This window comes from Oncorhynchus mykiss, chromosome 12 (genome assembly GCF_013265735.2).
Source record: "Oncorhynchus mykiss isolate Arlee chromosome 12, USDA_OmykA_1.1, whole genome shotgun sequence".
Taxonomy (NCBI): Eukaryota; Metazoa; Chordata; class Actinopteri; order Salmoniformes; family Salmonidae; genus Oncorhynchus; species Oncorhynchus mykiss.
The window spans coordinates 94,482,308-94,509,436 of NC_048576.1; the positions used below are offsets into that span (position 1 = coordinate 94,482,308).

The window sequence follows — 27,129 nt, forward strand, 5'->3', positions numbered from 1 at the left end:
ACGAGGCTACTCTTACTGGGCCTCAGCCAATAACAATATCTGGACTCTGGAAGAGAATGTTGTCAGAGAGGAAGAGGCAAAGAGGCCCAACTCGAGCCACCTAGCCATGGTCTAATTTGAAAGATGATAGCAAGGGATTTCACTAATCTCAAATTCGGCCTGCCACTTTACAGCAAACCGAAGCCAGCCATAGACAGCAAGTTGTTTTTGTTGTTTCTATAAATACCTTAGAATTGTTGTGATTTTAATTAGATTTTATTTGCAAATGTTAAAATAATGCAACCACATGTGGACATAATGCAGTTGCAATCATTGAGGATGACACCAAAAATCTGATAAAATAATTGAAAGTTCAAATAGATTAATGATATATTGATTATAGCAAAAACAACCTACATTTTTGACATTAATTTAACATACTATATATTTGAGACAATACTAACAGTTATTTTCTAGCAATAAATTAATCCCTAAACCGCATCACCCACTTGTAGAAAAGTGTTTGACGTGTGTACAGTAGGTGGCGGTACAATTTAAACACCACAGAAGAAGCCGAAAAACATCAACAGGAAGTGCTTTGTTACCGTCCTCTTGCGTTTTTAAACCAAATAAAGAGCCACAGGCTTTTGCTGGATCTTTTCGGATGTAAAATTAGTCTACATGAAACGTTTATTTGTCCCAATTTGAAATCGAGTTTTGATAATTAATTAGGTGTGATCTAGCTTTTATTTGTTTGAACGCTACGACAAGGAAATTAACTGCAGTGTACACATTCACTTTCTTGTTTGTTATTTGAAACGTTGAAGAACGAATACAGTAGCTTCCACTATGGATCGGGTAAGTTTGTTTGACTTTTATTAACAGTATGCCTACTGTGGTGTATAACATGTCTAGGTCTTCATCTTTGACCTTTCAATAACCATGAGTTCGATTTGAACAGCAGGACAAAAGAAACCATGGTGGTAATTTCAGCCAAGTAGCCTACTAGCCTATCGCGCACAGATTAATGATACAAGGCAATGCGCAACCAGCTGGTAAAATCCGAACCATGGAGAGAAATAATTAGGCATCGCCTTCACCAATTATGTATATAACCCCTGGATTGCTGATGCTACGTATTGGCCATTGTGAGGCTTTGAAGCCACCAGTTAACCTCTTTGAGGTATTTTCTGAACACCTTCTCACTTTTTCTCCAGTTTGACCACACACACCGTTTACACACATTTTTGGTGCCCAAATAAAAAAAGGACAGTTGAAAATAGGTGATTATTGTTGCTAGGCTACCAGTTACGGTGCTGTAAGCTTGTGTTTTCCCGCGTCTTTATGCGGAAGTAACACAACAATGATAGCTCGTGTCGAATAATGATATGGAGTTAATATTAGTCAAATTACTGAGCATGTTCTCAACGCAAATAACTATCAGATTGTCCTTATTTAGCATATCAAGATCCTAATGTGGTCCACAGTCGGGCCTATCAAATCAAATTTTATGTCACATGCGGGAATACAACGGTTGTAGACTTTACAGTGAAATGCTTAACGTTACTTACAATAAGGAGATCAGATTTCTGAAGTGAACCGGGGACATTTCCAGTTCGGCGGTCAACATATCATTAAAATATCCAATGTTATTATCTATGAAATAAAGGCGGTCAATATATCATTAAAATATCCAATGTTATTATCTATGAAATAAAAAAGGGGGACACTTCCGGGTTCATGTATTTAGTCTAACAGGCACACTGTGATAGAGAAAACAACTATACTACAGACAAGACAGAACTGTCCAATCTGAACAGCCATTCAGTGGTCCTGCTAGTCTGGGTAGAATAAGAGCATAAGTGAACATGAGCAAAATTGAAGAAGAAAAACAGGCAATAGTATATGTGAAATACTTAACACAATAAAGAAATAAGACAATGACCTGATTGGTAACTACATAATATAATTTATACCAACCTAATCTGTATATTTCTCAGAAGAATGTATCTTCTTAAAGGATTTCTCTGTCTTTGGCCTGCTTCTCCATGAACTCCTGGCAGGGGAGGTTGAAGTTTGTCTTCACAATAAGCACGGCCTTGATGGTAGGAACAGTGAACCTATTTCCCTGCTGCTGTCCATATATCATTCATTCCGTTTCTTGGGGAGAGCCATTGTACCTCCTCTGTCTGCTCTTATTACTCTTTTCCTTCCTCTCCAATCTTTCTCCTCCTCTTTTCTTCACTCATCTTACTGCTCTTTCTTCCTTTCCTTCTCTTCAAATTTCCACCGCAATCTTCTGCAATCTCATCACTTCACTCTTTTTACTCTCTTCATTTTTCCTTCTCCTTCCTCTCCAATCTTTAATAATAAATAGTACACTATTAGATAATACTTTGGTTAACAGATTCCCATTTGCTTGCCTCATTTTTGTATTTTATTTCAAAAACATTGTTTGGAATAAAAAAATATGTAAAATATGTTAAAAATGTATTTTTTTAAATATATACAGTGCCTTGCGAAAGTATTCGGCCCCCTTGAACTTTGTGACCTTTTGCCACATTTCAGGCTTCAAACATAAAGATATAAAACTGTATTTTTTTGTGAAGAATCAACAACAACTGGGACACAATCATGAAGTGGAACGACATTTATTGGATATTTCAAACTTTTTTAACAAATCAAAAACTGAAAAATTGGGCGTGGACCTCAACCAAGAGAAGCTTCATGTCTTGAATGTGCTGAGAAAACACATATGCAATGTATACAGTCAGTATTTATCAACATGAAGAGAGAAAATAGGGTGTCACACCTCAGGATATTGAATGATTCCATATTCGACCATAGGAAATGTCCATGTGTGATATTCCGAGTAATCCCACTATATTTTTTTTATTTCACCTTTATTTAACCAGGTAGGCCAGTTGAGAACAAGTTCTCATTTACAACTGCGACCTGGCCAAGATAAAGTAAAGCTGTGCGACAAAAACAACAGGGTTACACGTGGGATAACACAGTAGAAAAATATATATACAGTGTGTGCAAATGTAGTAAGATTAGGGAGGTAAGGCAATAAATAGGCCGTAGTGGTGAAATAATTACAATTTAGCATTAACACTAGAGTGATAGATGTGCAGATGATGATGTGCAAGTGGAGATACCGGGGTGCAAAAAAAATACCACCAGAACACACAACGCATGAGTGAAGGAGGCTTTGTTGCAAAATAGGAAGCCGATTCTAGATATAATTTTGGATTGGAGATGCTTAATGTGAGTCTGGAAGGAGAGTTTACAGTCTAACCAGACACCTAGGTATTTGTAGTTGTCCACATATTCTAAGTCAGAACCGTTCAGAGTAGTGACGCTAATCGGGCGGGCGGGTGCGGGCAGCGATCGGTTGAAGAGCATGCATTTAGTTTTACTTACATTTAAGAGCAGTTGGAGGCCAGGGAAGAAGTGTTATATGACATTGAAGCTTGTTTGGAGGGTTAATAACACAGTGTCCAAAGAAGGGCCAGATGTATTCAGAATAGTGTCGTCTGCGTAGAGGTGGATCAGAGAATCACCAGCAGCAAGAGCGACATCATTGATTTTATACAGAGAAAAGAGTCGTCCCTAGAATTGAACCTTTGGCACCCCCATAGACTGCCAGCGCTCCGAACAACAGGCCCTCGGAGTTCAGTGTGTCAAATCAATCTGAGAAGTAGTTGGTGAACGAGGCGAGGCAGTCATTTGAGAAACCAAGGCTATTGAGACAAGAATGTGGTGACAGACAGAGTCGAAAGCCTTGGCCAGGTCGATGAAGACGACTGCACAGTCTTTTATTGATGGCGGTTATGATATCGTTTAGGACCTTGAGCGTGGCTGAGGTGAACCCATGACCAGCTCGGAAACCAGATTGCATAGCGGAGAAGGTACAGTGGGATTCGACATGGTCGGTGATCTGTTTGTTAACTTAGTGTGCTTCTTCTGGTGTGCTGTGTATGGGGGTCTTCTGTGTGGTCATCTGTGTGGATTAAAGCTGGAGCACTTTGCCAAAAAACAATCACACTCCAGATTCCCTGTTGCAGAACACATGCAGCTGACGTCGCTATAGAGAATTTTCCCAGGTGAAAGAGTGACCACCTGGTGGTGCCTCAATGTGGACGATATGGCTGGAAGGTCAGCTGGCATTTTTTTCACTGCATCCTCCACAGTTTGCTCCTGAATGTAAAACAATTTCACCTTCGATTGTCCCTCACTCGGAGCTTGGTACAGGGACAATGCCATGGGGGATATCAACTCTTTGGCTGACAAGCCTGTTGGCCCTGCTCTTCAATGTGCCACCCACACCATCTGGGGCTTTGAAGTAGTTCCAGGTAAACCCCTTCTTGAAAATGTCAGTACAAAAGAGGTCAAAATTACCACTCTGCTTGTACTGTGTGTAGGAAACGTCGCAAAAAAAACAACATCCGGGCATCTCTCTTGGATTTCCCTCAGGATGGGCTCCAGGTGTTGCCATATGGCAGGTGGTCACTTCAGTCTGGATGCCGATACAGTGCAGAACATACATACATACATACCTTGCTTGTGATGGCATGCGTCAGGCTCTCCACATTGGATGTGTAGATGATGTGCATCTGGTGAAGCTTTTAGGCAAAAAATAAAGCCTCATGTTGTTTGCAAATGCACGTGTCACGATCTGCCAATGTTGGAAGCACAAGCCAGTAGGAGGGGAAGTGTGCAGAACAGTGAGTATGATAGATGCTCATCTAGGAACTTCAAATGGAGGGTCTTCATTGAATCCACCATCTTTTCTGCACTTTCTTTTTTTTGTCAAATTTTTCTTTTTTTCCTGTTGTGATCCTGCTGACAACGTCACATAAAAAGAATCATCTCACCGTTGATCTCAGCGTGGCAGCAATCCCCTTGTGCTTCTTCCTCTGGTACCCTTAGTAATTTTAATTTACCAGTTGTATCCACAACCTCCTCTGCCAATCTCTGCAACCTGTACTTCAGGATTTTGCTGGTGACTATTCCTGCAATGACTTGTCTGTCACTCTCTCTCTTTGAATGTGTGTACTTGTTATGTACTTCCTCAGCTACTGCTGTATGAAACAACAGGGTTCTCCTTAGGGATGTGCCCGAGATTTGCCGAACCAACTTGTTGACTTTGGATCTTGGAGATGGGTGGTCCTTTTTCGATCGTTGGAGCCGCTTTCTGTATTTCTCTGCTCGCTGTTCGACTTTCCTCGACTGATCTTGTAGTTTCTGCAGCTCCCTGTTTCATTTTGCTTTGACAACGCTCCTTTTCTTCTCCCAAAGTCATGTTGCCTAAAAGAAACATATAAAATATATTGTTACTTAACCATTTCACCTGCAGCAAAATAGACAGCGCCAGCCGTTAACTGTAACCATAGATACTTTCATTATTGATTTTCACAGTAGCAACTTATTTGAGGGTTGTGACCCAGTAATTAATAGATGTAAATGACTTACTAATGATGGCTATTATAAAGTGTTACCCTTAATTATTACATATTATACCTGTCAAGCCTATTTCACTGTTCATTGTGCAGATAGTTCCTTTTCTTTACTTAAGCGTATACAAGTACCTGTTTTCTTTGTTCACCTCTCAACACAGAATGGCTGCATGTGTTCGCACTCCTTCAAATCGCTTGAAGAAAATATCCTTTCTATTTTATACAGCTATGTTCAATTGTTTTCTTCATACTATAAAATAATGCCACGGAATTCTAAGCAAATCTTGCCTGCTAAATGAACTAGTGTAGCCAACAGCCATATCAGGGCTTAACATAAGCATTGTCATGACTGGCCTGTTCGGGTCAGGTCACTGTGGACCACAATCCTGCAGAGACATCTCTCATACCCACCGGAGGGGGAGAGATCGAGAGGTATGGAGGTGGGGGGTTTCATGACACCTCACGCCCATTGTAAATCGTAAATATATCCTTATGATCTGTGCTTACACTAATGTAACAATACATGTATGTTTTGGTCGATCAAGTTCATATTTATACCCAAAAACCTCAGTTTACATTTGGCTTTTCCTCCAAAGCATCCTGTGAATTTGCACAGAGCCACATCAATTTACAGAAATTCTCATAATAAACTTTGATAAAAGATACAAGTATTATGCACAGAATTATAGATATACTTCTCCTTAATGCAACCGCTGTGTCAGATTTCAAAAAAGCTTTACGGAAAAAGTAAACCATGCAATTATCTCAGTATGGCACTCAGAGACCAAAACAAGCCAAACAGATAACCGCCATGTTGTGTAGTCAAGAGAAGTCAGAAATAGCATTATAAATATTCACTTATCTTTTGATGATCTTCATCAGAATGCACTCCCAGGAATCCCAGTTCCACAAATGTTTGTTTAGTTCGATAAAGTCCATTTATGTCCAAATACCTCCTTGTTGTTCGCGCCTTGAGTTCACAAATCCATGACGCGCGATCACTAGGTCCAGATTTCCCACTTCCTGGTTGGATTTTTCTCAGGTTTTCGCCTACCATATGAGTTCTGTTATACTCACAGACATCATTCAAACAGTTTTAGAAACTTCAGTGTTTTCTGTCCAATACCTCTAATATTATGCATATATTAGCATCTGGGCCTGAGTAGCAGGAAGTTTACGCTGGGAACGCTTGTCATCCGAACGTGAAAATGCTGCCCCCTCACCCAAACAGATTAATCAGCATCACGTCTGGCACGGTAGCGCCTCTGCTTTTCAGCAGCGCTCAATGGTGTGCCAGAACTCTGTTGAATGATGTGGCAAATCGCGGTTCTAGTGTTGCACCCTTGGCCCTCACGCTTGCTCTACTTCTGCCTAGATAATATGTTAAGGAATCCCTAATTGTCTTTCCGTCCTCCCTAACTGTGCACTTGTTCACTTCCCTTAACTGATTTGAAAGGAAATGACTAGTATAAAACATATGGTGGATTCTCCCACTATCACATGACTCCACCAATCCAATGCCGTTTTTTTCTCTCTTTGGTGGAATTTTCACAAGGATGTGGTAAATTTTCACAACTCTAAGCACAAAAATCTGTTTAAAAATTCTTAGGCCATTTTCAATAAATTACTTTTGAAAAGATTTACATTTATCTATAATTTAATGAAAATGCTAAAAACTGAACCACAAAACCAAAATTGGATAGTGTCGAGTTTACGTACAGTTTGAAAAAAACGGTATAAATTGACATCAATTTAATTTAGGTTGGAAGCTAAAACCAAATAATTCATGGATTTGACTGTAAATACTACACCAGTCTTCTTCAGCCAGTGTACTTCTATACAGTAGGGCAAAGTGAGTCACTGTGCTACCATTTGAAATTATGGTGTGGTGTACAATGCACTGCTAAAATACTTGGGTGATTTGAAAAAATATGTACGTTTGTGGAAAGTAGTGAACGATTGCACTCTTCAGGAGAAATGGGGTACTATAAAGATGCAGCCATCAATCAGAGATTTTGACTAAAGTCATCACATTTTTTGATCTAATGATATTCTATGTACAATACTTCCTGTGTTCACCAGGACAGAGCTAGCCCGTCCCCCTCCAACCTGCCAGAGTCCCCTGGTCACAACTCTCCGGGTAGCTCCTTACTGCTGGGTCTGAAGAGGGTGTCTGTGCGGCTGGTCGACTGCAGGAAAACACCAGGGCAGAGTGGAACTGTGAGAGAAGGACACGAGGAGGAGGGAGATTTGATTTCATCAAGTAAGAACAATGGGGTGTGTGGATGAAACTACAATCTGATTCTGCAACTTCTGTTAATTCATTGATAAACAATATATACTCAGTTTATTAGGTACACCAATCTAGTACCGGATCGGGTCAGCCTTTGCCTCCAAAACAGCCTGAATTCTCCGGAGTGTGGATTCTACAAGGTGTCGGAAATGTACCACAGGGATGTTGGTTCATGCTGACGCAATGGCAACACGCAGTTGCTGCAGACGGCTTGCTCATTCATGCTGCCAACAGCCCGTTCCATCTCATCCCAAAGATACTCTATTGGGTTTGGTCAGCAACAATGTTCAGATACACTGTGCAGTTATTTGTCTGTTTGTGGCCCGCCTGTCAGCTTGCACGATTCTTGCCATTCTCCTGTGACCTCTCTCGTCAATGAGCTGTTTTCACCAACAGGACTGCTGCTGACTGGATATTTGCTTTTTTGATGCACCATTCTTGGTAAACTCTAGACTGTCGTGTGTGAAAAGTCCAGGAGAGTGGCTGTTTCTGAGATTCTGGATCCGGCGCGCCTGGCACCGGCGATCATACCTCGCTCAGTCGCTTAGGTCACTTGTTTTACCCATTCTGATGTTCAATCAAACAGGAACTTAATGTCTCTGCCTGTCGGTCTGCTTTATATAGCAAGCCATAGCCACGTGACTCACTGTCTGTAGGAGTGACCTATTTTCATGAACTGGGAAGTGTACCTAATAAACTGTCCACTGAGTGTATAATGATATATTGTTGATGTTTGTTTATGGACCCATATTTCCAAAACCAAGTTATTCAATGTCTGTTTCAATGTCTGTTTCACAGGGGACTCTCCTCCTCTCAGTGGGAGGAACTTATCATCTGGGGAGCTTCAACAACAACATGTTGCTGACGAGGCAGAGAAGAGTGTCTCCCAATCAGAACACCTCAAACACCAGCACAGACGTACAGGGAAGAAATCTCACCACAGCTGCTCTGACTGTGGGAAGAGTTTCACTACACGGAGGTCCTTCATAATTCACCTGCGTATTCACACCGGAGAGAAGCCTTATCACTGTTATCAGTGTGGAAAGAGCTTCAATCAGTCAGGCAACCTGACAACACACCAGCTAACACATACTGGAGTGAAGCCTTATAGCTGTGATCAGTGTGGGAAGAGCTTTGCTCGGTCTGGACAGCTGACTACACACCGGGTAACACACACTGGAGAGAAGCCTTATAGCTGTGGTCAGTGTGGAAAGAGCTTTAATCAGGCAGGCAACCTGACAGCACACCAGCTAACACACACGGGAGAGAAGCCTTACAGCTGTGATCAGTGTGGGAAGAGCTTCAATCACTCAGGCAACCTGACAGCACACCAGGTAACACACACTGGAGAGAAGCCTTATAGCTGTGATCAATGTGGGAAGAGGTTTGCTCACGCTTCCAACCTAACTAGACACCAGGTAACACACACAGAAGAGAAGCCTTATAGCTGTGATCAATGTGGGAAGAGGTTTGCTCAAGCTTCCAACCTAACTAGACATCAGGTAACACACACCGAAGAAAAGCCTTACAGCTGTGATCAATGTGGGAAGAGTTTTGCTACATATTACACATTCAAATATCATCTGAGAATTCATACAGGGGAGAAGCCTTACCCCTGCCTTGATTGTGGGAAAAACTTTGCGAGTGCAGGATCCCTAACCATACACCAGAGTGTACACACAGGAGAGAAGCCTTATAGCTGTCATCAGTGTGGGAAGAGCTTTGCTGTAGCTAACACCCTGATTATACACCAGCGCATTCACACTGGAGAGAAGCCATATAGCTGTAATCTGTGTGGAAAGAGCTTTGCTGTGGTTTCCACCTTGAATAAACATCAGCGCATACACACTGGAGAGAAGCCATATAGCTGTGATCAGTGTGGGAAGAGCTTTGCTCTATCAGATAAACTAACTATACACCAGCGAACACACACAGGAGAGAGGCCTTATAGCTGTGATCAGTGTGGAAAGAGCTTTGCTCGAGCTTCCACCCTGAATTCACACCAGCGAACACACACTGGAGAGAAGCCTTATAGCTGTGATCAGTGTGGAAAGAGCTTTGCTGAGTTAGGGACCCTGAATTCACACCAGCGAACACACACTGGAGAGAAACCCTATGTCTGTCTATGTGGAAAGAGTTTTTCTCTTTTAGGGCAAATTAAAAAACACCAGAAATCAAAAACGTGCCATATTTCATCTCCATCCTATACCCGACAGTGGTTATAGATCCCTAAATTAAAGGCTCTATAGAAAACATATCCATCTCCCATTCTTAAACAGTTGACTTAGTCTGATCACCATGGTAACCTCTGTGGAGCATAATATGCAGCTCTGATCTAGGATCAGGTCTCCCCTGTGTCTTTGTAATATCACACATTGGGATCTAAATGGATAAATGTTATCATAGACAATGTCATATTGTGTGTGGGGGGAGGGGGTGATGTTGATAATTGTATCGTCTTTCATATACTCATGATACTATTATTAAATCTCATTATGCATAATGTTTCAACAATAGTTGTATATTCATGTATTCAATTAATCAATAAATCCAATCCAATATCTTATAAACAAGAGTTCACTTTAATGTTATAGTTTTCTTGTGTGAGCAAGATGGTGTCAACAGAAAGGGTCGCCTCGCTTCTAGTCCAGCCGGGAAGAACTATTGGATATCAGAGTTACGTCAACTTACCAACAATTCGACCAGGAATACAACTTTCCCGATGCGGATCCTTTGTTCGCACCACCACCCAGGGCATTCGATCTGATTCCAGAGGCCGACCCAAAACAACTTCTCCGCAGAAGTGGTAGACGGAGCGGCCTTCTGGTCAGAATTCGGAGGCGTGCACACCACCCACAGTTTCCGAGTATATTACTCACTAAAGTCCAGTCTCTAGATAACAAGGTAGACAAAATTAGGGCAAGGGTTGCTTTCCAGAGAGACATCAGGGACTGTAACATACTCGGTTTCACGGAAACATGGCTCTCTCGGGATATGATGTCGGAGTCCGTACAGCCACCGGGATTCTTTATGCGTCACGCTGACAGAAATAAACATCTCTGGGAAGATGAAGGGCAGGTTGTTTGTTTCATGATTAACGACTCATGGTGTAATCGTAACAACATACAAGAACTCAAGTCCTTTTGTTCACCTGACCTAGAATTCCTCACAATCAAATGCCAACCGTGTTATCTCCCAAGATAATTCTCGTCTGTTATTGTCACCGCCGTGTATATCCCCCCTCAAGCCGATACCACGACGACCCTCAAGGAACTTCACTGGATTCTTTGCAAACTGGAAACGATATATCCTAAGGCTGCATTTATTGTAGCTGGGTATTTTAATTAACAAAGCAAATTTGAGAACAAGGCTCCCTAAATTCTATCAGCATATTGATTGTAGCACTCGTGAGGGCAATACACTGGATCACTCCTACTCTATCTTCCGCAATGCATACAAGGCCCTCCCCTGCCCTCCGTTCTGCAAATCTGACCACGTCTCCATTTTGCTCCTGCCTTCCTATATGCAGAAACTCAAACAGGATGTATCTCCTGACGAGGACTATTCAACACTGGTCTGACCAAGCGTAACCCACGCTTCAAGATTGTTTTGATCGTGTGGACTGGGACATGTACCAGGTAGCCTCAGAAAATAATATTGATTTATACGCTGATTCGGTGAGTGAGTTTATAAGGAAGTGCATTGGAGATGTTGTACCTACTGTGACTATTAACCTACCCCAACCAAAAACCGTAGATAGATGGCAGCAGGTTCTGAAATTAACACCCGCCAAGCGCCAAATGTGGATAGATTTTTCATTTGGCGAGTAAATCTCAGAATGTTATCCGCCACACTGGTGGGTAAATGTTTGTACCAAAATAGTAATGCAATCAAATCTGGCATGATGGCTCAAGGGAATTATTCATGTTTGCCAGCCTACCACAGACCGTCTCTAGTGCTTCTAGTTTCACGGCACTGTTTACCACACGGTACATCAGCTACTCGACATCGCTCACTTGCCACGGGTCTGCTGCTAGCTACTGTTCAATAAATAGCTATTATGTGGCGATATTTACCTGGAGTGAGCCAACCTTTTGAAACGAAAACCCACTGACGAAAAGGAGGACGAATCACAGGAAGTTTTGTGAGAAATGGTTAAAAGGTTTGGAGATAAAGGTGTTTCAAGAGGCTGGCTACAGTAAGATGCGGAGACTGTGGTGATGAATTGTTCTGTGTGCCACCAGTATGCTGAAGATAAAAGCAGAAACAACTCATTTGTTATCAGAAATAAAATGATGAAGCTGGAGAACATTTGTGACCATGAACACAGCAATGTCACATTGCCTGCGTGCCGAGTGTCCCAGGCTCAATCAGAGCCTCTCCTCTTGACACCCTCTGTGACGGCAATAATGGCAATGTCAGAGCAGACCAGCACGAAGATGAAGATACTGTTTAGGACTGTACATGCCATTGGCAAGAAGATGAGACCACATTCTGACTTTGAGTGGATGTGCGAGTAAGTGAATGTTGTTACTCTTGTAGCTAGACTAGTACTTTTGTAGCTAGATTTTTCAAGTCTATTTATCAGATGTGGTCCAGTATTGTAGGTTATTTCTCAGTTATTGATAAGCTTTGGTTCACCTCAAAATAGTGTATAAATAACCAAATTATAGGCCTACTGATGATGAAATGGATCTCCATGCTTTCCTATGGCTCTGTGACATTCTATTTGAATGTTTGTCTACAGATGCTGTTTACATTTTGAAGCATTGTGACACAATTGACTTTACCAGCCTTATAGTGTTGACCCTTAAGTAAACAAAGGCTAGAAGGCTAATTTAGCACAATAAACTGACAGCTATATTGGATAACATGATTGTATATTGAATTATTATTGAATTAATTTGATGTCTTTATTTTTGTGGTTTGGATGACAAAAAAGGAATCGTTGTGGGCTCAACTAATAGAAATGAGAAGCAGGCCAAAGAGTTTATGCACCATATTGCAGAGGCCTTGAAAAATAAGGGTCAACACTGCAAATATTGACTCTTTGCATCAACTTCATGTAATTGTCAATAAAAGCCTGTGACACTTATGACATGCTTGTAATTATACTTCAGTATTTCATAGTAACATCTGACAAAAATGTCTAAAGACACTGAAGCAGCACACTTTGTGGACATTTAATATTTGTGTCATTCTCAAAACTTTTTGCCACGACTGTACACCTTCTACCACACCAGTCCACTGAACAGGGCAAACCCGGTTGAACAGCTTCCAGGCTCTTGGGCACACACCGCTGGTGCCCACCAGAATTGGCAGGACCCGATGGGGAAGGACACCTATTGCGTGCACTGGACCTCTTCCTGCGACGGTACCAGGGGCTTGCTTGTCCAGCGTCTGGAACAGGTAGTGGCTCTAGATTGCTATTCTAAGTACTCCAGAAGTCATCATCAATATGCAATCTCCAGTAAATTACAACAAACACGGTTACAATTGGTAACATCATGTTTCAATGCTTTATGTACTGATAAAATGACATATCTAATATACTTTTTTTTGGACAGCAATTCATTGTCTATTTGTATGTCTTTGTTCTTTATGTATTTCAGATTCAATCTGCTGATGCCCAAAATGTCTGAGGTGTCCAGCAGGCCAAGGCCAGGAAATACTACTGTACTGCGAGGGAGGCTGTTGTTATCCACTTCTGTGGCTTCCTGCATGACACTCTAACACATCCGAGCAACCTGTTCGCCTGTCTGCAGAGGTCCACCATCACCATAGCAACCTGTTCGCCTGTCTGCAGAGGTCCACCATCACCATAGCAACCTGTCCGCCTGTCTGCAGAGGTCCACCATCACCATAGCAACCCGTTCGCCTGTCTGCAGAGGTTGGAGTCATTAATTAAAACTTCTTAGGGATAGCTCCCTTTTTTTCAATTTTCGACTAAATGACATACCCAAATCTAACTGCCTGTAGCAGGGATATGCATATTCTTGGTACCATTTGAAAGGAAACACTTTGAACTTTGTGGAAATGTGAATTGAATGTAGGAGAATATAACACAATAGATCTGTTAGAAGAAAATGCAAAGAAAAAAACAACCTGTTTTTTTCTACCACCATCTTTGAAATGCAAGAGAAAGGTCCCAGTTTTAGCCATCACTCTGGTTGTAATTCCGATGGTGTCCACAAGATGGCAGCGGTGTGTGCGCACAGTTTCAGACGGATAACTTGAAGTATGAGCGTTCTACATGACATTTAGTGTGAAGTCACCCAGGTACATTTGTGCAAATCTAGAAGGAGACGTTTGCATTCATAATACATTTTTCTGCAAGAATATCGTCAAGTCTGTATACTTTAACTTTGAGATAGCTTTTCCATTATTAGTAGCCATATTATAAATTCAACATTTGCAAAACAACCAGTTTTCATAACTCTGAATATTCTTATAGTTTTAGTCCAAAAGGAAAAGGCATGCTGTCACAAAAGGTTAGCACCTACATTTTGTGACAGACAGACACAGGGTTTCCGGATACTCCCGTAATCTAGCTAGCTTTGTTTGACCCCTTTTGGTGCTTATTTGACAAAGATACAATTGTAAATGCTGGTGTTCCTAGCTCCAACAGTGCAGTAATATCTAACAATACACCCGTCTAAAAGTAAAATAAAGGAATTATTGACATGTACACACCTGTACAATATCTCTCTCACACACACACACTTGGGTAATGCAAGTTATTGTGCTGTTAGGGGAATAACCTGTAGTGTAAGTGTAACAATCTGCTGCTGTATTTTTTTGTGTTATCTGTGATGGTTTTGTTTGTCTTGTTTTAGTTTATTAATCATCAGCAGGATACAGGAAGAAAGATGTAGGCAAGATAACTGATGACTAACACGTAAAACATAAGCATGCAATACATACATTATTTTTAGAACATGGAAAGAGTTCTGTCATCGTTATAACCTAACCAAAAGCAGATATCAGCGTTATTGGGTGTAAACAAGCAAAGAACTCAGAATATGAATTTAATGGTGGCAGACGAACTAAGGGGGAGTAACTTTATTTACATATGTGATGTACACAAATACTATGTATGTATAAAAGCAGAGCCAGTGCTAAGAAGGGGCGGCTGTTCCGCGGACCAGCACGGCTCTTAATAACTTGTATTAAAGTCTACATTGAATTCACAAAGTTCTTCTGAGAGTATTATATTTCTAAAACAATTATCCACGACAGCTCCTGATGAGGTGGCGGATGGTCTCCTGAAGGATGTCCTCCCAGACCTGGACTAAAGCATCCGCCAACTCCTGGACAGTCTGTGGTGCAACGTGGCGTTGGTGGATGGAACGAGACATGATGTCCCAGATGTGCTCAATTGGATTCAGGTCTGGGGAACGGGCAGGCCAGTCCATAGCATCAATGCCTTCCTCTTGCAGGAACTGCTGACACACTCCAGCCACATGAGGTCTAGCATTGTCTTGCATTAGGAGGAACCCAGGGCCAACCGCACCAGCATATGGTCTCACAAGGGGTCTGAGGATCTCATCTCGGTACCTATTGGCAGTCAGGCTACCTCTGGCGAGTACATGGAGGGCTGTGCGGCCCCCCAAAGAAATGCCACCCCACACCATGACTGACCCACCGCCAAACCGGTCATGCTGGAGGATGTTGCAGGCAGCAGAACGTTCTCCACGGCGTCTCCAGACTCTGTCACGTCTGTCACATGTGCTCAGTGTGAACCTGCTTTCATCTGTGAAGAGCACAGGGCGCCAGTGGCGAATTTGCCAATCTTGGTTCTCTGGCAAATGCCAAACGTCCTGCACGTGTTGGGCTGTCGTAAGCACAACCCCCACCTGTGGACGTTGGGCCCTCATACCACCCTCATGGAGTCTGTTTCTGACCGTTTGAGCAGACACATGCACATTTGTGGCCTGCTGGAGGTCGTTTTGCAGGGCTCTGGCAGTGCTCCTCCTGCTCCTCCTTGCACAAAGGCGGAGGTAGCGGTCCTGCTGCTGGGTTGTTGCCCTCCTACGGCCTCCTCCACGTCTCCTGATGTACTGGCCTGTCTCCTGGTAGCGCCTCCATGCTCTGGACACCACGCTGACAGACACAGCAAACCTTATTGCCACAGCTCGCATTGATGTGCCATCCTGGATGAGCTGCACTACCTGAGCCACTTGTGCGAGTTGTAGACTCTGTCTCATGCTACCACTAGAGTGAAATCACCGCCAGCATTCAAAAGTGACCAAAACATCAGCCAGGAAGCATAGGAACTGAGAAGTGGTCTGTGGTCACCACCTGCAGAACCACTCCTTTATTGGGGGTGTCTTGGTAATTGCCTATAATTTCCACCTGTTGTCTATTCCATTTGCACAACAGCATGTGAAATGTATTGTCAATCAGTGTTGCTTCCTAAGTGGACAGTTTGATTTCACAGAAGTGTGATTGACTTGGAGTTACATTGTGTTGTTTAAGTGTTCCCTTTATTTTTTTGAGCAGTGTATATAAAGTTCATATTAACTGACTGCTATTATCTCATAGAACAAACGTATAAGATCACCTCAAGCCTGTGCTTATCTTATTTTCAGTATTTATTCCAAAACCAAACATTTTCCCCATTGGGATGGATGAACGAGCCAAACGTATCTCATTTCCGAGTTTCAAGACTACAAGCTGGCGAGCTCGTATAGCTCAACATCGAAATGATTGGTTGACGGTAAGTGGGGGCGGTACTTCCTGTATAAACACAAACTCCCTTCCTTGACTACTTCCTTCCAGCAGTGTGTATCAGGGAGATTCCTAGATGTGAGAAGTGTGCAGGAGGACCTGATAGAAAGGAATGTGTAGTATTGATGTAAAAAGTTGTGTGTATAAACTGTAGGGGTACACATGGTGCTGGAGATCAGATGTGTCCAGTGAGAGAAAGACAGGTTGAGGTTACCAGGATCACAGTAGTGCAGAGGGTGTTGTATGCTGAGGCAGGGAAGAGAGTAGTAGAGGAAGATGGGTCCAGGGTGAAGGATCCTGAGAGGATCCCTTTAATTAGGCTGAAGTCAATAGAGTGATAGGAATAACATGCTTCAGTAAGTTTTGGCCAAGTTCATGGCCATGGTTGTCAACTGTACCACAGTAATAGAATGTAAAACACAGTGGATAGATGTTGTGGTGGCAGCTGTAGAGAAGTACTTGGGTGTATAATATTTTACTGCATATTTACAAGGTGTTTTGAATGATAATATCCTGTCCTCCCAGGCACACTGGTGTTGAATCAGAGGGCCAAAGTAGTGGAATAATGATGTTTAAATGGGTGTAGGGTTAGTTGGTTTTTCACAAAGTGTAATGAATTCATACTACAGAATAGTAGGCTGATACACAGCCAACACACTAGGTGGGGAAGTGCACCAATAGTCATTGTTTTGCGGACCGCCATAACACTAAAGAAGAAGAAGACCACTTCCTTCTCAACATCTCTGGATCTGGTCTGTAAAGCGGAAGAATTATAAATCAATCCAATTTTATTGGTCACATACTTGTGTTTAGCAGATGTTATAGCGGGTGTAGCGAAATGCTTGTAACACACTGACTACTTCGGAGGTTGCATTGCTGTAAATGCTGCATGCTTCGCAGCACGTATAGCTTGTAATTTGGTATTTTTTAGGCTACACTTACTGGGCCTCAGACAATTAAAACTATCTGGACTCCCGAAGAGGACGTTGTTCCAACAGACTCTGGGGTAGAGGTAGACAACAACAGTATTTTTGGTGAATAGGGTGTTGGACGTTTTATTGACTTTAATAGATTACAATCATATCCAGGATCTTTCTGACGTAAGATTAGGCTACATCAGACATATATTTGTCACAACGTAAATCGAGTGTTGATATTTATATTAACGTTTGTTCTGGTCTAGCTTTATCTGAACGCGGTAACAAAGAAAGTAACTAGTGTAGGCTAGCTACAGATTTACTGTCACGTTTTTTATTTGAAGAAACGCAGAAGAAAGAACGGCTTCAACGATGGATCGGGTAAGTTATGTCGACTTATTAACTGTTTTCCTACTGTGGTGTATAACATGTCTAGTTTAATCATATTTGATCTTCCATATCCATTCGTTCCATTTGAACAAAATAAATGTAACGGATGTGAAACGGCTAGCTTAGTTAGCGGTGTGTGCGCTAAATAGCGTTTCAATCGGTGACGTCACTTGCTCTGAGACATTGAAGTAGTGGTTCCCCTTGCTCTGCTAGGGCCGCGGCTTTTGTGGGTAACGATGCTTCGTGGGTGTGCAGAGAGTCCCTGGTTCGCGCCCGGGTATGGGCGAGGGGACGGTCTAAAGTTATACTGTTTCATAAACAATGGTGGTAATAAACACGTTGGATATTTTGTCCTTCAGCAAAGTAGCCTACTAGCCTAAAGCACACAGATTGACACAAGACAATGCGCAACAAGCAGGTCAAGTCAGAACCATGGAGAAATAATGAGGGAAAAACTACAACTTGCAGTAGTGGTGTGTAGGTAAAAATCACCAGGGAAGAAAGCCAGAAAAATAGCTATTTTACATGTTGTGATCATTGCGTTGTTATAACCTGTTAGTTCATATGCCTTGACTCAGCTGAGACAAGAAGACAGTGGCAGAATACATTCAACCAGACCTTTGTTACATCATAAAACTAGAGAGCAACATCTGTCCTGTTAAGTTCACAAGAAATGTTGCATGTAACAGTTACATGACCTTCAGAATGGTCGAGCAAGTGAATGTTTTCTGAATACTAAACAACTATTGATTTAGAGTTACCGCAAGTCGAAAAGGAAACAGGTGCTTCCTCCACTATATCAATCTGGACACCACTGAAGTACATGAAATCAATTCCCAACACGACAGGAAAAGCAAGGTTCTTGGTTTGTAGGATAACCGAAGGAATCACATAGGAGCTGTTACACAGGCGGAACTCTACCTCACTCCATCCAAGTGGTCGTCTAGCCTCACCATCAGCCAGATAGAGTGGACCTTCTGTCCACGGCTTCAAGTTGTATTGTGGGTCTTTAACCTCCTTCCACAGTTTCTCATTGAGCAGTGTGTAGGATGACCCGGTATCCAAGATGGCTCTTCCTGTCCATGGGCCTATGGACAGGGGTAACACCAGTTGGTGCGGTATTAACTGAAAGGAAGGGGATGTCGATGGGGGGGCGTAGGCAGTGACTCTTGGGGTTTCAGCTCTGGTTAAAGCACCCAGAGTAGGATGGTGATTCCTGTGAAAATAGTTAGGTGTGTTGGCCTGTTGTGATTTGTGGTTTCTGGAAGGGTTTACTTGATACGGTCTTGGACATGTAGCTGAAGAATGTCCCTTTTGGCTACATCTCCAACAGAACACGAGAGGGGTCTTGGCTGGAGACTCTGGCTGTTGTTGATAGTCTGTCTTGGGTAACTGTTTGGGTGTCTGTTTCTTTCTCTGGTCATATTGCTGTTGGCATTCTCTGTCCTTCTCAAACTGCTGTCCCAAGCGAACCAGTCCATCGACAGTGGTGACTCGTTCTCGGAGTTGACTGGCTAGTAGTGGGTTGATGTTCTTCAAGATCAATTTAATTACCTCTTCCTCCTCAATGCCAGGTTTCCACCTTCTGCACAGGGAGTGGTAACCGTATGCAAAGTCACAGATACTCTGGTCTTGGCTGTTCAGAGGTGCCAGCTTGGCCCTCAGTGGTCTGAACTGAAGTGGACACCAGAGAAACTCTGTGTAAGGAGTTGTGCCTAATGGAGGCCATGTCCACAGACACGTCATCCAACATTTTAACACAATTAGAGAGTTCTGTCTGCAAGTGGTCTACAGTGTTAACCATGGGAGAAAAAACAGAATTAACGTCCTTGAGGACCTCAGTGTGATGATGTTGCAGGCGCCATTGGAGAGTGGCAGTGAGTTGGTTTCGTTGGTAGTCAAACTGCCTGTCCATGGCACCAGTCATTTCCCGTCTTCCACCCTCACTGAGCTCTGTCAGCATGTGGGTTCGAGTGCTCAGTGAGTTTCTGAATTCCATGGCACTCTGTTGCTCTTCCCTCAGACATTGGAAATTATGGTGGATAAGAGTTTGGAGATGTTGTTGAGTCCGACGAATATCAAGGATGTCACCTTGAAGTTGTAAGACTACAACCTCTGGAGATAAACCAGACAATGGAGGAAGGTTGGGTGTCAGAGGGAGGGCTAGCTCAGTACTTCCACACAGATCCATGTCAATAAGTGAGTAACTGGTTAGACCTCCTGTGGCCTGTGGTCCAGACCGAGCATTCAGATTCCTAGGGCTCTGGCCCAAATCAACTCCATTATCTCCATTCACATTATGATTTGTATTGTCAGCTTGATGGTCAGAATGGCCCTGTGTATTCCCATTGACAGGTATGACATGGATGAGCACATTATCTTGGGGTGAATCCATTGTTTTAATTCCACACAAAAGATTTGCTTTGGTTAGTTCTCAATGTTGAGCTGTCCCATCTGGGGTGCCATTTTTTATGTAACGGTTTTGACTTGAGGTTATTATTTATAGGGGTGCCAGGTAGGTTGTGCCTACCAGAGAAAACATTGGTTTCTCCTTTTGGTTTGGGAGGGAATGAGTCCCATCTGGTCCGTCAAGTCTACACCAATACAAAGGACTTATGTAAAAGTCAGGATGGAAATCAACTTTTCATAAACCCTTAAAACATTGGAAAGAACTTCAAAAAACAACTATATTCTTTTGCGTGGGTTGTATTAGCAACACCAATGATTACACACACACATATAATAATATCACAATGAGTTCTGGTTCCTCCAGAAATGTCCTGTACCTCGGGCCTAAAGAGTCCAGCCCGGTAAAGGAGTTCAGGGAACGTAAACCCAGTATTAATCATACAATCAATATAACAATTATTTTACCACAGAACTTTAAAGCGTATCAACTCTTACTAAGTCCTCAACTACAACTAACTACATAAATCATCACAGTATACCTCACATCAAAACAAATGAAATACCGTATACAAAAAGGTTGTAGTCAGTCGGTCAGTCAGACAATCCAATCCGCCAACAGATCTCCAGCGGAGAAAGGCCACGAAAAACGGAGAGGTGTAGACCACGGACACAAAGAGTGGATCCGATCCTGGGTAAACTCTATTAGGCTACAAAACACACGTTTAACGGCAACAAAACATCCGGAATAGAGAAGCTTCAGAACTGAGGGTTGAACACATCCTCATTCACGTCTCCATCACAACCCCACTTTTGCGCAGCTGATGCTGGCTATTTAATTGGCAATTAAAGGGAAAGCACCCTATTGGAAGGAGAAGCACTGAGACGGTTCAGAAAAATTCAGGGCCGTCACAACATGCCACAATACCCCTATATCTGATGGTTTCTTCTATGTATGTACTGTATATGGATACTGAAACTATGAGACTGACATTTTTCTCAACATGCTCCAAGTGGGATAACTAGCAGCAGTAGTTCTGGTGTTTAGGTTTTTCATCACTGGTTATTTGAACAACATGATTTAGCAGGTGTTACCATCTTTCACACGTTGGAAGGGGAGGAGACATCTACATCTTGAAAGAGGGGGTGGAGCTTTTCGTTTCTGTTCTGCTCTTTGTTCTACGTCAAGTTTTATACGTTTTTAAATTTTGTAAAAAATATTCCAATTCTATTTAGAAACATTTGCCAAAGTGAAATATACAAGACATTTGTGGAAAGTAGTGAACGGTTACACACTTCAGGAGAAAGGAGGTATTATAAGGATGCACCAATCAATCAGAGATTTAGACTAATCAAATGTTTGGTCTAATGATATTCTATGTACAATACTTCCTGTGGTCACCAGGACAGAGCTAGTCCGTCCCCCTCCACCCTGCCGGAGTCCCCTGGTCACAACTCTCCTGGTAGCGCCTTACTGCTGGATCTGAAGAGGATTTCTGTGCTGCTGGTCGACTGCAGGAAAACACCAGGGCAGAGTGGAACTGTGAGAGAAGGACACGAGGAGGGAGATCTGATTTCATCAAGTAAGAACAATGGGGGGGGGATATTAGAACACAATCTGCTTCTGCAACTTCTGTTAATTGATTGATAAACAGTAAACACTCAGTGGCCTGTAAATTGTCGATCCAGTTTTGTGAATGGAGGTGTTCCTAATAAACTGACCATAGTGTATTTATTGAAGAGGGAGGCAGTTAGCCTAGTGGTTAAGGCCAGTAATCGCAAGGTTGCTGGTTTGAATCTCTGAGCCAACAAGGTAAAACCATCTGTCTGCTCTTGGGCAGGGTACTTAACCCTGATTGCTCCTGTAAGTCGCTTTGGATAAGAGCGTCTGCTAAATAACAAATACTTTTTACAAAAATAATACTATTTATAGACCTGTATTTCCAAAACCTAGTTATTCAATGTCTTTGTTTCACAGGGGACATACACTGTTGTTCTCTCAGCGGGAGGGGCTTATCATCTGGGGAGCCTCAACAACATCCTGTTGCTGACGAGACAGAGAAGAGTCTCTCCAGATTAGAACACCCCACGAAACACCAGCAGGGACATACAGGGAAGAAACCTCACCACTGCTGCTCTGACTGTGGGAAGAGTTTCACAAGCCAGAGTGGCTTCATTATTCACTGTGATCAGTGTGGGAAGAGTTTTGCTGCATCTAACACCTTCAAATCTAATGTAAGAATTCATACAGGGGAGAAGCCTTACCCCTGCCTTGATTGTGGGAAAAGCTTTGTTAGTGCAGGAGCCTTAACTGTACACCAGCGTGTACACACAGGAGAGAAACCTTATAGCTGTGATCAGTGTGGGAAGAGCTTCAATCATTCAGGCAACCTGACTACACACCAGCGAACACACACAGGAGAGAAGCCTTATAGTTGTGATCAGTGTGGGAAGAGCTTTGCTGTATCAGAAACACTAACTAGACACCAGCGAATACACACTGGAGAGAAGCCTTATAACTGTGGTCAATGTGGAAAGAGCTTTGCTGGAGTTTCCTCCCTGACTGCACACCAGCAAACTCACACTGGAGAGAAGCCTTATAGCTGTGGTCAGTGTGGGAAGAGCTTTGCTGCAGCTTCCGCCCTGATTATACACCAGCGAACACACACAGGAGAGAAACCTTATAGCTGTGATCAGTGTGGAAAGAGCTTCAAACATTCAGGCAGCCTGACTACACACAAGCGAACACACACAGGAGAGAAGCCTTATAGTTGTGATCAGTGTGGGAAGAGCTTTGCTGTATCAGATAGACTAACTAGACACCAGCGAATACACACTGGAGAGAAGCCTTATAACTGTGGTCAGTGTGGAAAGAGCTTTGCTGGAGTTTCCTCCCTGACTGCACACCAGCAAACTCACACTGGAGAAAAGCCTTACAGCTGTGGTCAGTGTGGGAAGAGCTTTGTTATAGTTTCCTCCCTGACTACACACCAGCGAACTCACACTGGAGAAAAGCCTTACAGCTGTGGTCAGTGTGGGAAGAGCTTTGCTGTAGCTTCCACCCTGATTACACACCAGCGAACTCACACTGGAGTGAAGCCTTATAGCTGTGATCAGTGTGGGAAGAGCTTTGCTGTATCAGAAAAACTAACTAGACACCAGCGGATACACACAGGAGAGAAGCCATATAGCTGTGATCAGTGTGGGAAGAGCTTTGCTCAATCAGAAAAACTAACTAGACACCAGCGGATACACACAGGAGAGAAGCCTTATAGCTGTGATCATTGTGGAAAGAGCTTTGCTCAATCAGATAACCTGTATTCACACCAGCGGATACACACTGGAGAGAAGCCTTATAGCTGTTATCAGTGTGGGAAGAGCTTTGCTCTAGCTTCCACCCTGACTACACACCACAGAACACACACTGGAGAGAAGCCGTATAGCTGTTATCAGTGTGGGAAGAGCTTTGCTCTAGCTTCCCACCTGACTGCACACCACAGAACACACACAGGAGTGAAGCCTTATAGTTGTGATCAGTGTGGAAGGGGCTTTTCTCAATCAGTAACCTGGAATATACACCAGCGAACACACACAGGAGAGAAGCCTTATAGCTGTGTTCAGTGTGGAAAGAGCTTTGCTGTATTTTCCTCCCTGTCTACACACCAGCGAACACACACTGGAGAGAAGCCTTATAGCTGTGATCAGTGTGGGAAGAGCTTTGCTGCAGGTTCCACCCTGACTAGACACCAGCGAACACACACAGGAGAGAAATCTTATTAGCTGTGATCATTGTGGAAAGAGCTTTAATCAGTCAGGAGCCCTGAAATCACACAAGCAAACACACACTGGTGAGAAAGAAGCCTTATAGCTGTGATCAGTGTGAGAAGCGTTTCAGTCAGTTATGGACCCTTTATTCACACCAGTGAAGCTCTGTTTATTTTGGGCCAATGAGAAAAAAACAGAAAGCACAAACTTGCTGTAATTAGATAACCTCAATTCACACCAGCGAATACACACTGGAGAGAAGCCTTATAGCTGTGTTTCATCTCCCTTCCTTCTGGCACCGGTTCCAGATCCCTAAATAAAAGGATCAAATCAAATGTATTTCTATAGCCCTTCTTACATCAGCTGATATCTCAAAGTGCTGTACAGAAACCCAGCCTAAAACCCCAAACAGCAAGCAATGCAGGATCAGTAGAAAACATCTAGTGAACAGTCATATCCATCTCCCATTCTTAAACAGTTGCCTCAGTCTGATCACCATGGTAACCTCTGTGCAGCATAATATGCAGCTCTGATCTAGGATCAGGTCTCCCCTGTGTCTTTGTAATATCACACATTGATCTAAATGGATAAATGTTATCATAGGAAATGTTATAGGGAACTTGTGTGTGTGTGTGTGGGGGGGGGGTTGATAATTTTGTATCTTCTTTCATGTACTCATGATAATACTATTATTATTAAATGTCATTATGTAGAATAATATTTCAACAATAGGTGTATATTCATGTATTCAATTGATCAATACATTCAATCCAATTATCTTCTAAACAAGAAGTTATCACTTAAATGGTGTATTTTATATATCTAAATTGATTAAAATGATCCTAAATCTAATCCATAATATATTGGATAATTATTTCCATGAGTTCAAGACAAGATCTATGTATACTGTGTCTTGTAACAACGGTTAATGTAATAACTTTTAGATTTATAACGTAATAAAGCTGGTAAATGTAATATCTTGTTGGTTAATATGATAAAATGTTGTCTAAGTTATTGGTATCAGGTAACAATTTTTTTTAATGAATAACGTAATAACTTAAACCGATCATGTAATAACACCTAAACCAATGTGTTACTTCACCAATGTTAATGCACATACCACCCTCCACCAATAACAAACCCACACACACAAACCTATGTTGTACTCTTACACAAACAAGCACACAGTTATAGACACATACATTGATAAAAAAAAAATAATGAAATAACAATTCATCGGTAGTTCTTATATTCAATGGGGCGGCAGGGTAGCCTAGTGGTTAGAGCGTTGGACTAGTAACCGGAAGGTTGCAAGTTCAAACCCCCGAGCTGAGAAGGTACAAATCTGTCTAACTGCCCCTGAACAGGCAGTTAACCCACTGTTCCTAGGCTGTCATTGAAAATAACAATTTGTTCTTAACTGGTGGTTAAATAAAGGAAAAAAATAAATGAGACAGGGGGCTCGGTCAGGCAAGAAGGAGGAGGATTGGGAAACTGCAAATAACAATAATCTGAACTCCGCCTAGCAGAAACATCTTTGTATTAGCAACTTTTAATGATTAGTTTATATTGTGTTAAAGTTAAGGGATGTCACCCTGGGCGGGGTGAACCATAGTAGGGGATATAAAGAGAAAACACCATCTTGAGAACTGAGTGTCTTGTTTGTAAATTGCTGTAAGTGTAAACTCCGGGTTGCAAACCATATTAAACAAACTAACCTCTGATTCCTGTGGTCACGCTAGGGCATCTAGCCATGAGCTCATTTGAAAGACAACAGCAAAGAATTTCTCTAACCAAGCTGTTTTTGTTGTTTCTATAAATACCTTAGATTTGTGATTTTAGATTTTATTTGCAAATATAAAAACAATACAACCACACGTGGACATAATGCATTCACTATCATTCAGGATGATTCTAAAACAGTGAAACATGTACAGTTTAAATAGATTCATGATATAATACAAAAGTATTTTCTAGCATAATGACTCCCTAAACTGCCTCACCCACTTGAAGAGAGGTGTTGATGACTATATACAGTAGGTGGCGGCACCTTTTAAACACCACAGAAGAAGCCGGAAAGCATCAACAGGAAGTACTTTGTTACCATCCTCTATCTAGTTTTCAAACCAAACACATTTCCACAGGATTTGCAGGATGTTTCTAATGTAAGATTAGTCTAAATGAGACGTTCATTTGTCACAACTTAAATGTAGTTTTCATATTTATAAAGTTGTGGTCGAGCTTTTCTTTATCTGAACGTTGTGACAAAGAAAGTAACTAGCATACACATTTAGTGTCGTTGTTTATTTTTTATAAAGAATACAGTAACGTCAGCTTCCACGATGGACCGGGTAAGTTTGGTTGACTTTTATTAATAGTATACCTATGGTGGTGTTTTAAATGTCTATGTCCAGTTTTCACGTGTGATCTTCCACATCCATGAGTTCGATTTGAACAGCAGGAGAAAAGAAACCATGGTGGTAATTTCAGCCAAGTAGCCTACTAGCTCATCGCACACAGATGGATGATACAAGGCAATGCGCAACAAGCAGGTCAAGTCAGAACCAGGGAGAAATAATTAGGCATCGCCTACACCAATTATGTATCGGTTAACTTCTTTGAACACCTCAAATTGTTTCTTCAGATGTCAGTTCGATCACACAGGGTTTATACACTAATTTGTTGCGCCCAAATAAAGAAAACGACCATTAAAAATAGGTGATTTCTGTTGCTAGGCTACCAGTTACGGTGCTGTTAGCTTGTGTTTGCGCGCGTCTTTATGCGGAAGTAATACAACAATGATAGCTAGTGTCGAAGAATGGTATGGAGTTAATTTTAGTCAAATTATTGAGCATATCCTCCGCGCGAATAAGCATCAGAAATTGTCCTTATTTAGCATATCAAGACCCTGAATTGGACCTCAGTCTAGAGCTTAAAATATACAATGTAGGCCTACTGTCATTATTTGTCGTCCTATTGAGAAAATAAGATGTCCACATAGGCCTATCACAGGATATTGAGTGATTCCATATCCGCCCATAGGAAATGTCCATGTGCGATATTCAGAGTAATCGTTTTTTACATTAGAACTTGAAAAAACATTGGAACAAAGACATCTGGATTGTTTTGAAACAGTTGAAGTCGGAAGTTTACCTCCACCTTATCCAAATACATTTGAACTCAGTCT

At 42.1% G+C, this 27,129-nt stretch overlaps 2 protein-coding genes, 1 long non-coding RNA gene and 1 pseudogene across 4 annotated transcripts in view; all 4 read left to right on the forward strand.

Moving 5' to 3' along the window:
* Nucleotides 1–25,096, forward strand: part of LOC110485287 — a 39,125-nt pseudogene extending 14,029 nt beyond the window's left edge.
* LOC118937794 (gastrula zinc finger protein XlCGF57.1-like) lies at nt 517–10,302 on the forward strand. 2 transcript variants are annotated; one of them, XM_036939272.1, is made up of 3 exons: nt 517–837; nt 7,524–7,718; nt 8,533–8,918. In XM_036939272.1, exons 1-3 carry the CDS (start codon nt 829–831, stop codon nt 8,722–8,724), a joined length of 396 nt encoding a protein of 131 aa, XP_036795167.1. In that variant the 5' UTR covers nt 517–828; the 3' UTR covers nt 8,725–8,918. The 2 variants fall into 2 exon arrangements, with proteins under 2 accessions (XP_036795167.1, XP_036795166.1); XM_036939271.1 differs by having other exon boundaries at nt 537–837; nt 7,524–7,704; nt 8,533–10,302.
* On the forward strand, nt 11,492–14,928 carry LOC118937796. The gene is made up of 2 exons (XR_005035224.1): nt 11,492–13,143; nt 13,347–14,928. It is a non-coding gene; the product is annotated as an uncharacterized LOC118937796 (long non-coding RNA).
* An 826-nt stretch (nt 25,097–25,922) lies between the features above and the next one.
* LOC110485292 (zinc finger protein OZF-like) overlaps nt 25,923–27,129 on the forward strand; it is a 34,871-nt gene continuing 33,664 nt past the window's right edge. Inside the window, exon 1 of the mRNA XM_036939298.1 lies at nt 25,923–26,293. The gene's annotated coding sequence lies outside the window, so the exon portion shown is untranslated. The remainder of the gene's footprint in view (nt 26,294–27,129) is intronic.

Excerpts from the sequence above, each read along its gene's own strand:
- LOC118937794 (XM_036939271.1), top strand. Across the intron at positions 7,705-8,532 it reads GGGAGATTTGATTTCATCAA|GGGACTCTCCTCCTCTCAGT; the intron begins GTAAGAACAATG and ends TCTGTTTCACAG.